We start from the raw sequence: 13,483 nt of genomic DNA, 5'->3' as shown, positions 1-13,483 counted from the left end.
CCATGTATATCTTTGGTATCATTAGCGCATGTGGTGCAGAGCAGCACAAAGGTTAAAAAAGAGGGTTGGGTTTAAATAAATGCCTTATCAAGCGGTGTGGTTAAGCACGTTGCTGTGATATCTAATCACACCAGCTTCTCTCATTGATTGTAAGAACAAATATCACAGATTTCTCCTTCATGGTGTCGTTCCCATGGCAAAAAAAAAAACAGAATGATTATGTCTTGGTTTCTGATTTTGGTCCTGTTTCACCATGTTCTACACCAAAGTTGTAGTGAGACCTGCCAGAGCAACATATTAACTCATGACCATGAAAAAAAAAAAAAACTTTTTTACAACTGAAACTTTTTATATCCTTTTCAGAGTCGACAAGACTTTCTCCAGAGCTCGGAGCTTATGGTAAGTATTTAAACTTCACTTTATTTGCAATAAATTTGTACTTATGGGGAGTGAATTACGATGAGTAGTATTCTGTAGTAGTTCAGTGGCATCACGTTTTTTTTTATTATTTTTCTCTAACAGCATGACCCAAAAAGCTTCATTACTGTACTGTAGTTATGTGTTCTAACTGTAAAACGTGAACAGGAAGCCGTTGTGCTCTTGAGAATTATTTCTGCATCAGAAATAGAGATTAAATTACTATTACAGTTACATAACTTTACTTAATAACTGAACTTCAAACACACACACACACACACTCACACACACATACTCACACACACACTCACACACACACACACACACTCACACACACACTCACACACACACACACACACACACTCACACACACACACACACACACACACACACACACACACACACCTGAAACCTTTTTTGGTGTATGTAAAATAAAAGCATTTGAAAACAGCTAAAATTATATAATTTTTATTTTATATGATAATATTTATTATTTATAATACCTTGATTATATATTACATATACATATATATACTATAAACTTATTACTTATTCTATGTATGTATTTATTCTCTACAGGTTTTTATATTTACACAATTGTTTATTTGTAATTTGAAATATTCTTCTGCTGCTATATTTTTTTTTTTGTCTTACAGTATATTCACTATAGTCTCCTATCTGTAGCTTATCATAGCTTATATTATCTAAATATATCAAAATGCTTCAATATTTAAACTGTAATACAGTTTTGTTATAAAGAGTAACTTGCCAATGCTAATACAAAATCCAAATACCTTGCCTTTCATTTTTTTATTCATCATGATTGGAGCTAGTTTGCACGGCCCGGTGCATGTGTGAGCACGGCAGTAGTAAGGCAGAGGCAGACAGTGAGCTGTCCCAATACGAGCGAGACACTGCAGCCCCGCTGTCTGGTTGCCACAGTAACACTAGACAGTTCTGCAGTGTTGGCAGGACAGAGCGGGTGAGGTGCAATGTAGGATGTATGCGTGAAAGTGTATGTGTGAGTTTTTGCGTGCATGCACGCATGCTCGTGTTGACAGGAAGTGTGTGAAGGCAGATGGACAGTGAGCTTCCAGCCTTGAAGGTCAGCCTGCCAAAGTCTCTATCAGGTTTCTGCAGCGCCGGGCACTGGCGTCTTTTCCTTTCTGAGCCTCTCTAGCTCTTAGCAGTCCTGGGAAACAGGAGCCTACCGCAAACCACACTCGAGTCCTCCTCATCATACTGATCATCCGCTTCGGAGAGGATACAGCAAGTGCTACCTACATACAGTAGCATACCTGTACCAGTGGATTTATTGCAGTAGTTGTGGTTTGTCAGTATTTTTGCTGTTAGCGCATGATGACCTTATTTTTTTTGCATGCAGAATATGATGCAGATCAGAGCACAATAGCTATAATGTGTCTGATATGAAGGAAAGATTCTGATATATTAGATATTATTAGGAAATATTAGTATAAGTAGTTATATAAGAGCTGAACAATTCACGGGCCTTATATCGAAAAACTCAGGATGCATGTTTCCCTTAAGCATTCTGAACGATGTTAAATTTGTAACTTTGTTTATGTTTAGCAAACTGTGATTAGCTTTTATCTTAGATATTCATTTGGAAGACACTTTGATCCAAAACAAGAAGATTTAAAGTGATCTAAAGTGAAGTAGCTTCACACAGTTGCTGTAGCCAAGGCCTTGTATCTCTCTGAGTGTATGATAAAGTCAGATTAGTGGTGAACTGTGATCATTTCTGGGATTTAAGAAACACAAAAAAAAAACTCTAAAAAGGTCTGACAAGAGAGGATCAACATGCCTTGCTCTCCGTTCCGATTTGGAAGGCCAAAAAAGTTCTGGTGAGTTTTGCATGTAGCAATGTCATGTAAATGTTGTGACATTTTGAAATTTGACTGGAAAAAGCTACCATGCCCAACAAAGGACATTTTTTGCTGGCAGATCTGACGTCAAAACAGGAGAACAATTCAGCTGTGTCTTGTACAAAGCAGAACACACACAAAAAAGAAGTTAAAGCATATTATTTAGTATGATGAATTATTCAATTACTACAATAGAAGTAACTGTAAACGCACAAGACTCAGGCATTGGCAGATCCTTGGTGTTCAAGGGGTTAAATATTTATGATGTTATATTGAGAAAAAACAACATATTTCTTTTTTATTCTCTCTCTCGCTCTTTCTCTCTCTCTCTCTTTCTCTCTCTCTCTCTCTCTCTATACATACATATGTATATATACGTATATATATATATATATATATATATATATATATATATATATATATATATATATATATATATATATATATATATATATCTTCAGATGCTGTTGTGTTTAATCTAGCAAATGAATAAATGACACTAAGAGTCTGACATTTACTTTTGGGTCACTTACAGTACATGTAGCCATAAATAATTTTTTGATGATTTTAACATTATTGTCCACATTTATAATGAACGGCATTAAATCAAATTCACTTGCAGTTGACATCCAGTTGAACCATTTGAATCTCTTTGCATTTGCATTACAACACAACTGGAAAAGTTCTTTTAAAACACCTCATGATTTCCTCGAACTTTATTGTTTTCAACATTACACCGTATTTGTGGATATTGAAACATGAAGCGCATGTCAGGTGGGTGTGCACAGATGGGAGTTTAAATTAGAGACAAAAACAAATGTGACCCGATTACTTTTTCTTTTTTTTTTTGCTCGTATAATCCTATTTTATTCTTTCTTTTTTACGTGATCTACAGCAATCATATAGTAAGTGACCTTAAAAGCCATGAATGTGTTATGTAGACCAACATCTGTAATATTAAGTGTTAACTACTTCTGAATCCAACACAAATCCTACATAAAATGAAGATACAGTTTTTGTTGGTATTTCCGGTTTTCCACAGACCTGGATAAAATGATTAATTAAAATTATAGGAAGATGTTTTAGTGCAATTAGAATCACTGAGCTAAGGATATAACAATTATTTAAAAAGTAACCTACAGTACACTGGGCTTTCTTAGTGTATTCATGAGCACTGGATTTCTTTAAGGATTTCTATATTCTGTTAAATTCTAATTCTTACCTGAAAAAACATATTGATTTGTCTTTACATAAAAGAAACTCCCAGTAACATTACAAGTTTGAGGCTGTTGCATCAACCATTTTTCGAATACGTTTCTTGGAACAGCAGATTATTGAGAAATTTTATTTCACATGTTGTGTCACAGCACAGATGCTGAGACAAACAAAAGTGCAGGTTAGTGACTTTTAATGACAGTTCAAATAATAAATCCAAAAATCTTAAAAGAGAAAGACAGGCAATGGCCAAGCAACAAGCAAACAGGTATCAGAGATACAGTATGAATAACACATAGCAGAAAAAGCAAGGACAAAGCCAGATCAATAATTCCATGAACAAAAAGCTGAGACTATACTACAGTATATAAAGTGATTGTTAGTTAAGCATGAGGTGTGTGTGTGTGTGTGTGTGTGTGTCTGTGTGTGTGTAAGTGAGTGTGCATTGTTGGAAGTGAAATCCGGTGCATCCGTGTTTGTAGGCTACCATGTAGGATGGGAAAAGAAGTTTGAAGGTGTAGATGTAGATGTAAATGATCTTTCAATATAAGCATAAAAAAAACAGTCTTCTACTATGAGTCAACAGAAAATTAGCATTATGTATTGTTCTAGCATTATCTATTGGTGCATCTATTGGTGCATCCATCCATTATCTATTTTTGCATCCATTCATTTTTCATCCATTCATCCGTCCATCCTTTCCAGCCATGAGTCCATCCATCTGTCCGTCCGTCCATCAATCCATGGGTACACATGACATGTTAACTTGTAGTTTTTCTTATAGTATCAGGGAATCCTTACTTGATGATCCTTTTTTTACTATTTGTAAAATTGTTATGATGCATACAAATTTGTCTGTCCATTTCTTTCTATCCATCCATCCATCCATCCATCCATCCATCCATCTATCTATCCGTTTGTTCGGTCATCTGCTCATCCATCCATTTGTCTACTTGTCCATTTATGTACTTACTTACTAAGAATAAGTATTTCATAAATTTCTGCAGTGCTGCTAAGAGTTATAGCATTTCAACATAGTTCAAAAAAGTGTTCTAAAAGTTGCTTTTGTCATAGAAATGTATGTTGGACAGCTCCCGAATGCTTCAATGATAGTGTGTTTACCCCTTTAAAGTTTTAATCTCATGTCTGGGAGGCAAAGAAAGTATTAATTGGCTCTGATCGCTAAGAGATGGAATTACTAACGCTCCTCCAAGCATGCCCGGGTGTCCTGTGGCATTGTATGAACAGCATTTTAAAAAGATCTACAAGAAGGAAGTATTAGCTCTCACCATCCCAGATTATTAGCAAGCGTGATAAGAGACAAGTCAAATAATGGCTGAATTTTTGACGACTAAATGGGAAGAAAAACATGGTAGAAAGAAGTAAAATGGGTCATTTAGACATGAGCAGACCATAAGGGTTAAAAGCCAGTTCAACTTGATTAATGATGGTAATAGTGCAGGGGACAAATTAATCTATGTTTGGGTGCCAGGTGGCCTACTCAAGACAACTCTTATTTAGTCAGCATGGACTTCCCACTAAACCACGGCCTAGATTTTATCCACTGTTTTGACATTGGAACAATATTTGTTTCAGCCAAGAGGCATTTTTAGCGCTGCTAATTGCTTCTCATTGTCAAGTTTGCATCGAGGAACAGTTTGGTGACAATAGAGAGAATGAATAAATAGGGGAAGTAATTACACTTCACAAAGACAGGATCAGACAGGATAATAAATGCAGTTGTTCACCACTAAAGAGCAAATGTGCAGCTTTTTTTTTTCTTGGTTGGAGGTAATAAATTGCTGCATACTGGTGAATTTGTTTGTGAGTTTAAAGTGGATGTGAGAATTTTGTAATTGTAATGAATTTGTAAAGTAGTCGTAGCCTTTTCTTGAATTTTGATGTATTTTATGTATCGTCGTTATTAATTAAGTCCTGTATACACGGTTGAATACAATCAAGTGTCTTTGATAGTTATCAGTATGAACTCTAGGTTAAGGCTTGAAAACAAGTTCACCACTAATTCTCTCCTGTTGTTAATCTTCATCAGAAAGCATGCTGTACTTACAGCTTTAATTTGAGCTCTACTCCATAAATAAGAGCAGTCTGAGAGGAGCCAGAGCCAGGGCCAAAGGTAAAAATGGAAGCACTAATTCATCATGTATATAGCACAAGATGTAACAGAGATGCGTTTTCAGACTTTTTTGTCTGCGTTGTTGTCCCGTGTAGCTGTCGTCTTGGTGCTGTCATTAATATTTGAACTATAACTAACCTGTGGCCATGAAAAGGCAACTGTGACATTCGGAAGTGATATTTGAAAGTCATTAAGTGTCTCTCGTCGCTGTATTGCTTCAGCCAACATCAAAGCAACATGGCCTGCTTTGATTCACCACCGGACGCTGACAGATTTGCTTACTTGCACTGCCGTGAGTGATACCGCTCACTCATTACCACTTAAAAAGAAGTTGGCTCATCACAAAGTGCAGGTGATTCTTTGAACTGATCCATTGTGGTTTTAATTTATTTATTTATACAAGGCAATCATTTGAGACTTGGACTGCACAGCAAGAACAACCAATGCCTTCTATATACTGATATTTACCGAACATCTGTAATATGAGTTAATAAGGAAATAACAACAAGGCCAATAGCAGGGCTTTGTAGACATTAAAGCAGGTTTGCTATTAAATTTTCACTTTTGTTTGTTAATAAAAGAGTGACATCAGTATATAGCTGCTTTGCACACCTGTATAAACACTTTCACTTTATTGCTTTCAGGTAGATCCTTTTTAAAATGTGCATTTTCCCTTGAGACTGAGTTTGGCTTGCGGACCTAATTTCCCTACTGGACAGTGCTCCTTGGGAGATTCCACTCTGGCTAGTGGCGTTCCCCTCCAGGATATATGTGCTGTGGTGGGTTGGTCCTCTCTGCACATCCATATTAGTCTCTATAACCTGGAACTGGTACACACTTCTGGGCAGCATGTGGCAGCGTTGGTATTGGAGTTCCCATAGCATAGGGCATGACACAGCATCAAGGTCTCTCGAAAGGGAACAACACCTGGTTCCCTGAGAAAAGAATGAGGCACTGCACTGCTTGCCGTACTGTGGGCATTCACTTCAGATGCCCTTTATGGTCTTGCTGGCATGCTCCACTTTGTCACATGAAATCGGTGTGATTTCACAGAAAGATCCAGACACAACTTCCGCAAAGAAGTTGTTTGTACCCTTCTCAGGGAACTGGTTTACATACGTAACCTGCTGTAGTTTTAATTCTTCCCAATAAAATAGGAGATTAGGCGATCACAAATATGAAACCGGAATGATTTTTTTAATTCCTCTCCTGTATTAAGTGACACAGCCAGGAAGCCCCATTCACATTCCAGTTCATTCAACTGAAATAAAATGTATCAGTATTTGTTCAACTTTGCTAACATTAGGCAAATATACAGCTAATATTACTAACTATATTTAGAGATGGCAGAAAAAAGGGGGTAACTATGACATAAAAAGATTAAATAGGTCAAATAAAACACATATATCAAATGTTAATAAAGATGATAAGATAATCAGAAAATGATTAAATACTGATTTTTTTTTTCCGCCTGCACCAGACAACATTTAGATACGTTTACACACTATAAAAACATCAGGAAAGAATCAATATAATACAAGCCCAATGTAAACATATACATTTACTGTTCTGGCATAACTTCTGTCCAAATATGAATAGTTTTGTGAGCTTAAAAGAGACAACTTTCTGTTTTGCTTTATAAGATTATTATTATTATTATTATTATTATTATTATTATTATTATTATTATTATTATTAGATTTTTTTTATTAATTGATACTCCTCCTAGAGCTTTCAATCCATATGCACGAAAATCACAAAATGACCACAACATGGATGTGTTACATATTAAAATGCTCAGCACAATAAGGAGAACTGCTTGATGTGTTCTGGTGACATCACGTGATGTCACATGCATGTCAGTCACCAAAATGAGTGGAAACACAACATTACACTGTGATAATGATTGTTCTTATGAAATAAGGAAATGATTATTTAAGCACAGTGGCATATAGCAGCGCATTAAATGTTGTATGACTATTCATTTTTAATAGATGACAAGTAATAAATATATTCAGCTTGTCAGGCAATATTTTAGGCAATATTATTAGTGGCTTTATACTGATGAACAGCAGTTAAGCATACTTTTAGACAGCCATATACAGGCTACAAATTTTCAAATAAATCTAGATTTAAATCGGTGCAATGAATATGCCATATAACACACATTAAGCCATGCTACCAATTCTTAAAACACAACTGTTTGGACTGCCTGGAGGTAGAAGTGGCTTAGCAGACAATTCTGAAATTGAGCTCATTAACAAAGCCCTCCTAATAGTTCATTGACTTGATGCTCCAAATCCCTGGATGAAGGATGCTCTCTTTACAGCAGCGTTATGTTTAACGACCCAGGGTTGGACCGTCATGCTCAACTCCTGCCTCATTAGCAGCGGAAAATGAGTCTGGCTCATCCTGGGTCAGCTGTCATGAGTGTCTTTAAACTAGATGCGTGGGACTGCATAGTGACTCAGTGTTTTTTCTACCGGTGTGACTATTTAAAATCCCAACAGTGGCATCTAGTAAATATACTAGCCCATTAGCCTCTGCATTGCCTGAAGCCATACCTGAGATGACTGAGGAACCCTTTTTAGTAATATATAGTGAGCTATTAAGATGAAAACTGTTCATTGTTGTGTTCTGTTCAAACTGCTGTTCGATTCATAACTATTGTTCCCAATAGCCATTAGGGGAGGCAGTTGAAAAAGCAAGATCTGCTGCTGTTATTACCTCTCGCAATGTAGCTATGTTGAATTCTGACTGTTGGATAAAACAAGGGCAATCCATTGATTTATTAGTGTCACGAAGGCCTACAATATGTATAGTAAACAACTCAAAAAGGACATTAAATTGACATTAAAATAACTAACTGAGGTGAAACAAGCTGAAACAACTGCAATCTACAGCCTTCAGTATTTATAGTTTTAAATTGAGATGAACTTTAATTCATTAATGACTTGGACAGATGTCCCAAATGTATTATTGAGTTTCAGATAGAGCTGGGATGCCTGAGGTCATGTGTCCTCCAGCACGAAGACATGTGGTCCTTCTCAAGCAGATTTCTTAGCAACTCTGATAACTAGTTATGTTCAGATTATTTAGGACATAATACAAAATTCAGCCCATGTGTCAGATTATTATTAAAGTTCTTAAAATGATTTATTTCCTCTCAGATGTCATTCACAACTCTCAGAGATACCTAGAGAGGACAGTGTCTGTGTAAAGACTTAGAAAATAACAGTAAGTACTAGTTCAAATAATTGGATAAAATACATTTTCTTAGTGTAGCTACCAGTGTAACCAGTGTTCTTACATCACACGCTAAACATGGCTGTGACATATTTAACTTGCCTATCTATCTATCTATCTATCTATCTATCTATCTATCTATCTATCTATCTATCTATCTATCTATCTATCTATCTAGCTATCTATCTATCTATCTACTGTATCTGTCTATCTATCATTTTAACTATGACCCTAACCCAAATGGACATTATGTATGTCCTAAGAAACAGGCGGTGTTTGAAAAAGTGCATCTTGTTTCCATTATCACATACAGTTTCAAACAGTATATAAGTGATAAAACATGACAGGGTGCATTGTTATAGGAAAGGGTGGTGTTATATGGCCTGATGTGAAGCGGATTTAAAAATTTATAAAATAAAAGAGAAGATTGTAAGTTTGTAAGAATAAGACACAGCCCCAATTATAAATCCTTTAGTATGGAAACACTTGCAATGTAAGTTGTGTTGTGTGGAGGGGGGGAGGTTTTGAGATATGGGGCAAGTGGGATTAATATATTGTTGGGGACCATCTGTGCTGATAATGATTGGAATATCTAACGTTTTTGACCTTGTGGGGACCTTTCTGTTGAGTGTGAAAATCCCAGGAGATCCGCAGTATCTGAAATACTCAATCCAGCCCATCTGACACCATGACAAGGTCACAGAGATCACATTTTGTTAAACATCGTGATGCGTGATGTTAACTTTAACTGAAACGCTTGACCTGTATCTGCATGGTTCTATGCATTGTGCTGCTGCCGCATGATTGGCTGATTAGATAACTGTATGAATGACACACACGTTTATATATTAGCACAATTTATTAGAAGTATGAATATTTATGTCAATGGAAGGTCCTCACAGTAAAGGATCGTAAGACAAGTGTGCCTGTGTGGGTGTGTATGTGTGTGTCTTTATTGGGTTTGAAGAGTTTAACTGAGGGAGCAGAGCGCTGTCATACTCAATCAGCTCCGACTGTCTGCATGTGTCACCTACATGCCACAATCTGCCTAAATATAGCAATGAAGTGACAGGCAAACATCTAACTCTCAGACACTACACATCCAAACATGAACCCATCCAGATCACACAGCCCAAAAGCGTGACTCTGAAGTCAGTACTGACAATGCAGTATTAAACTGCAACTCTGTCTAAATCTCTTCGTCTTATCTCTGTTTTCTTCCTCGGGCTGTTCAAGTGCTCTTTAAAGATGGATTAAAGTACCTGCAGCTCGGTTATGATCGCTATAGCAGTGCGCTGCATAGATCCAAACTGCTAAATTCAATTCAATTCAATTCAAATTTATTGGTATAGCGCTTTTTACAACTGACATTGTCTCAAAGATTAATAGAAAATTCAAGATTAATATTAGATATATTTAAATGTGTATGTATTTATCCCCAATGAGCAAGTCTGAGGTGACTCAAGCAGCAGTGGCAAGGAAAAACCCCCTAGAATGGAAGGAAGAAACCTTGAGAGGAACCAGACTCAAAGGGGAACCCATCCTCATATGGGTGACACTGGAGGGTGTGATTATAAATATACAGTCTGACAAATGTTGTATTGATGTAAAAGACCACATGGAGTTCACATCTCCTCTTTAGTATCGCAGAGTCCAACTGGAGCTGGTAGATCTCTAGATGCCTCAGGATCCTCACAGAGTTGGCCTCATCTCAGTGGAGGTCCAAAATATTAATCGCACGGAAGACAATCTGAGCTGGTACACTTTTGATTTAGTTGTAGTATAAATAAATCATACAAATCATTACACACAAACAAACACACATGGTGATTCATTTAACAAATCTATCTGTACACTAAAGATTACCTTGATAATAGTGCTGCACAGTAATATGAGCATAAGTGGTTTGTTGACCAGGATTGAGACGGTCTGTGTGTGTGTGTGTGTGTGTGTGTGTGTGTGTGTGTGTGTGTGTGTGCATGTGTGTGTGCGTGTGTGTGTTACTTTATTTGTTAATGTAAATGAGAATTAATATATAACATCAGTACTAGCACTTTAAGAGGTCAGACGTTATCTCTCTTGTAAGTCTCTTTGCATATTTGTCCATATTTTGTCTATATTCTTATAATGTTGACACATGACCATATGGCACCACTGTCTGGTAAAGTAATCGAAATATTCTATCATATGGACATCAGTATTAGTAAGTTGATTACAACAGATTCATCTGGTTGACAGGAATATTCCAGCATGTTTCAACCTAATTTTTATCCACCGGATTTGCTGCATAGAGAATAATTTTAGTTATTGGTTTGATTCGTCTTATTATTATTCACATCAGTTTTGACACAATTAAATTCTCAATTCTGATTGGTCAGAAAGTGTTGATCAGTTTTCAGGTGTTAATCAGGTGTTAATCAAACAAATCACAGGTTATATTAATATACTCATTTTACTGATTATAAACTAACAACTTAGGATTTAGGAACAGTAAGGTTTAAGGATATTTTCAAGCTAGAACGTCTTCAGTGCAGTGTCAGTAACATTCAAGTTGTCTTTCCTGTAAGAGTGTTCAGGACAGAAGACATTGCAATTCCTGATTTCTTAATAACAAGACAAGCTACTGGGGTGTTTTTAGCTTATAAAGCTTAAAAATAGAGGGAACTAGATGTACAGACATATTAAATGTAACCTATAAAGTGAAAAAAATGTCATTCACTAATTAATTAACGATTGCAATTCTTGGCAAATTGCTGTGATGTAAATGTAACAGAATAGTCACAGACATGCTATTATAGGAAAATCATCAACTTTGGCACGGCAACAGCTCTCTGCTTTGCTCTCCATGGATACCTCTGTTGTTAATGTTCCCACCATGTTTCATTCCTGCTCTCGAAGGTTAATAGAAAATAATTTGTATTATGATGGTGCTCACGGATATCTTGACAGAGATAAGGGTGGTTGTGAGTAATGAAGAGGTGAGTGAAGTGCAGTCGGTGCTCAAGTGCTCATGGCTGAGGTGGGAGAGCTTTAAATTATGCCCTTTGGGTCTAATGTTCAGCATAAGAAATCATTACTACCCTGCAGCTCAGCAATGAATGAGAGAGGGATGCTGTGTGTGTCTGTGTGTGTGTGTGTGTGTGTGTGTGTGTGTGTGTGTGTGTGTGTGTGTGTGTGTGTGTTTGTGTGTGAGAAAGTGTGTGTGCGTGTGTGTTTTTATTTGTATCTGTAGGTCTGAACCTTCATGAGCTTCTTTAAAAAAAAGATTTATACATGAAAAATTATTGCTTTTGTAACAAGTGGATAGATAGGAAAGATGAGGTTCTCTCTCTCTCTCTCTCTCTCTCTCTCTCTCTCTCTCTCGTGTTGTTGTGTTGCGTGGATTTAATTCATGTTCCATAGAGCAGACCTCTGTACTCTAATGCTGACCTTTCTGCTTGTGGAAATGGTTTTGATATTTGGCGACTAGCAAGGTGTCATAATAATATAGAGTCATGTCAATCTGTAGGAGAAAGTGATGTATAGTCAGTCAGTCTTATTCATGTTTTTACTTTGAGCTGCAAGCTTTCATAATATGCACATTCATTCTTAACTGAAATTCTAACAGGAGTTTATTCTGCTAGTTTTAATGAATGTGTGAAAGTTATATGGGGAAAGTTGTGGTATGATTAGTGAACAGGGGTTCGAAGTTCAAGAAGCAGATCACAGTCTAGAACAATCAAATTAGAGGCAACTTATAAAAAAAGATGAGAGAGAAAACACAAAATGGCAGAGTGATATACAAGAAACGTGGTTTTAAAATTATGCAGTCCTACATGATTTATGTATATCTGGGAGATTAAGCGACATATTCAGAGCCAAAACCTTTCTGTCCAGTTCCAAGTCAAACTACCACGTGTGGCAATTTTTTACACTTACGGCATTCAGCAGACGCCCTCCTCTAGAGTACAGTAACTTACGTTTAATAATGCTATCCAACTGAGCATTAAGGGCCTGGATCGGTGGCAGCTTGGTGGTCATGGGACTTAAACTCACACCATTTCAAGCAGTAGCCTAACACCTTAACCACTGAGCTACCACATCCTGACAGCTTGAATTTAATACACAACGATTTTGAACATCCTGACAGCTTTGTGCCATCATCATTACTGGTGTCATTATCTACATCTCCGATCAGACGCTATGACCTCACTTTTAAATGTACTTACTAATCCAGAAAACCTGTCAGGAATACAGCCAAATCGGTTTGTTTTAAAAGCTACGTGGGATGTATACATATAAAGATGAGATGGGAATTTAAAACCAACATTTGCTTGGTCAGAGTGCCACATAGTGCTCTACTACACCCATTATGAATGATGATGTTGTACCACACATTTGCATAGAACTCATTTCTAAACATGAGCACAAGAAATACATCAAACATGTACAAAAAGCAAGAACTATCTGGATTTAAGTTTGTTCAAAGTTATTATTCAAACCACAAATATTAAATTACTCAGAGGGAAGAGGAGTTAGTGTTTAGGTCATAATTTTTTTTAATCCAGCTAGGGACAATTTCTTCTTATCTGTATCCTTCTTCTTT

The 13,483-nt window shown here is 36.6% G+C and overlaps 1 protein-coding gene across 8 annotated transcripts in view; it reads left to right on the top strand.

The window, feature by feature from the left end:
• Positions 1 to 13,483, top strand: part of rap1gapa (RAP1 GTPase activating protein a) — a 107,878-nt gene that overhangs the window by 48,368 nt on the left and 46,027 nt on the right. For 7 of the 8 annotated variants that reach the window (XM_060895016.1, XM_060895018.1, XM_060895011.1 and 4 more), the window contains exon 2: positions 364 to 399. The exons of the other annotated variant lie outside the window; for it this stretch is intronic. Coding sequence is in view for 6 of the 7 variants with exons in the window: in XM_060895018.1 (XP_060751001.1) it covers positions 364 to 399 (36 nt within the window). In the remaining variant the exon portion in view is untranslated. The remainder of the gene's footprint in view (positions 1 to 363; positions 400 to 13,483) is intronic. 8 annotated transcript variants of the gene reach the window in all.

This window comes from Tachysurus vachellii, chromosome 19 (genome assembly GCF_030014155.1).
Source record: "Tachysurus vachellii isolate PV-2020 chromosome 19, HZAU_Pvac_v1, whole genome shotgun sequence".
In the NCBI taxonomy this organism is placed as follows: Eukaryota; Metazoa; Chordata; class Actinopteri; order Siluriformes; family Bagridae; genus Tachysurus; species Tachysurus vachellii.
Note: the sequence above shows the minus strand (reverse complement) of the source record. Positions and strands in the feature narration are given on the sequence as shown.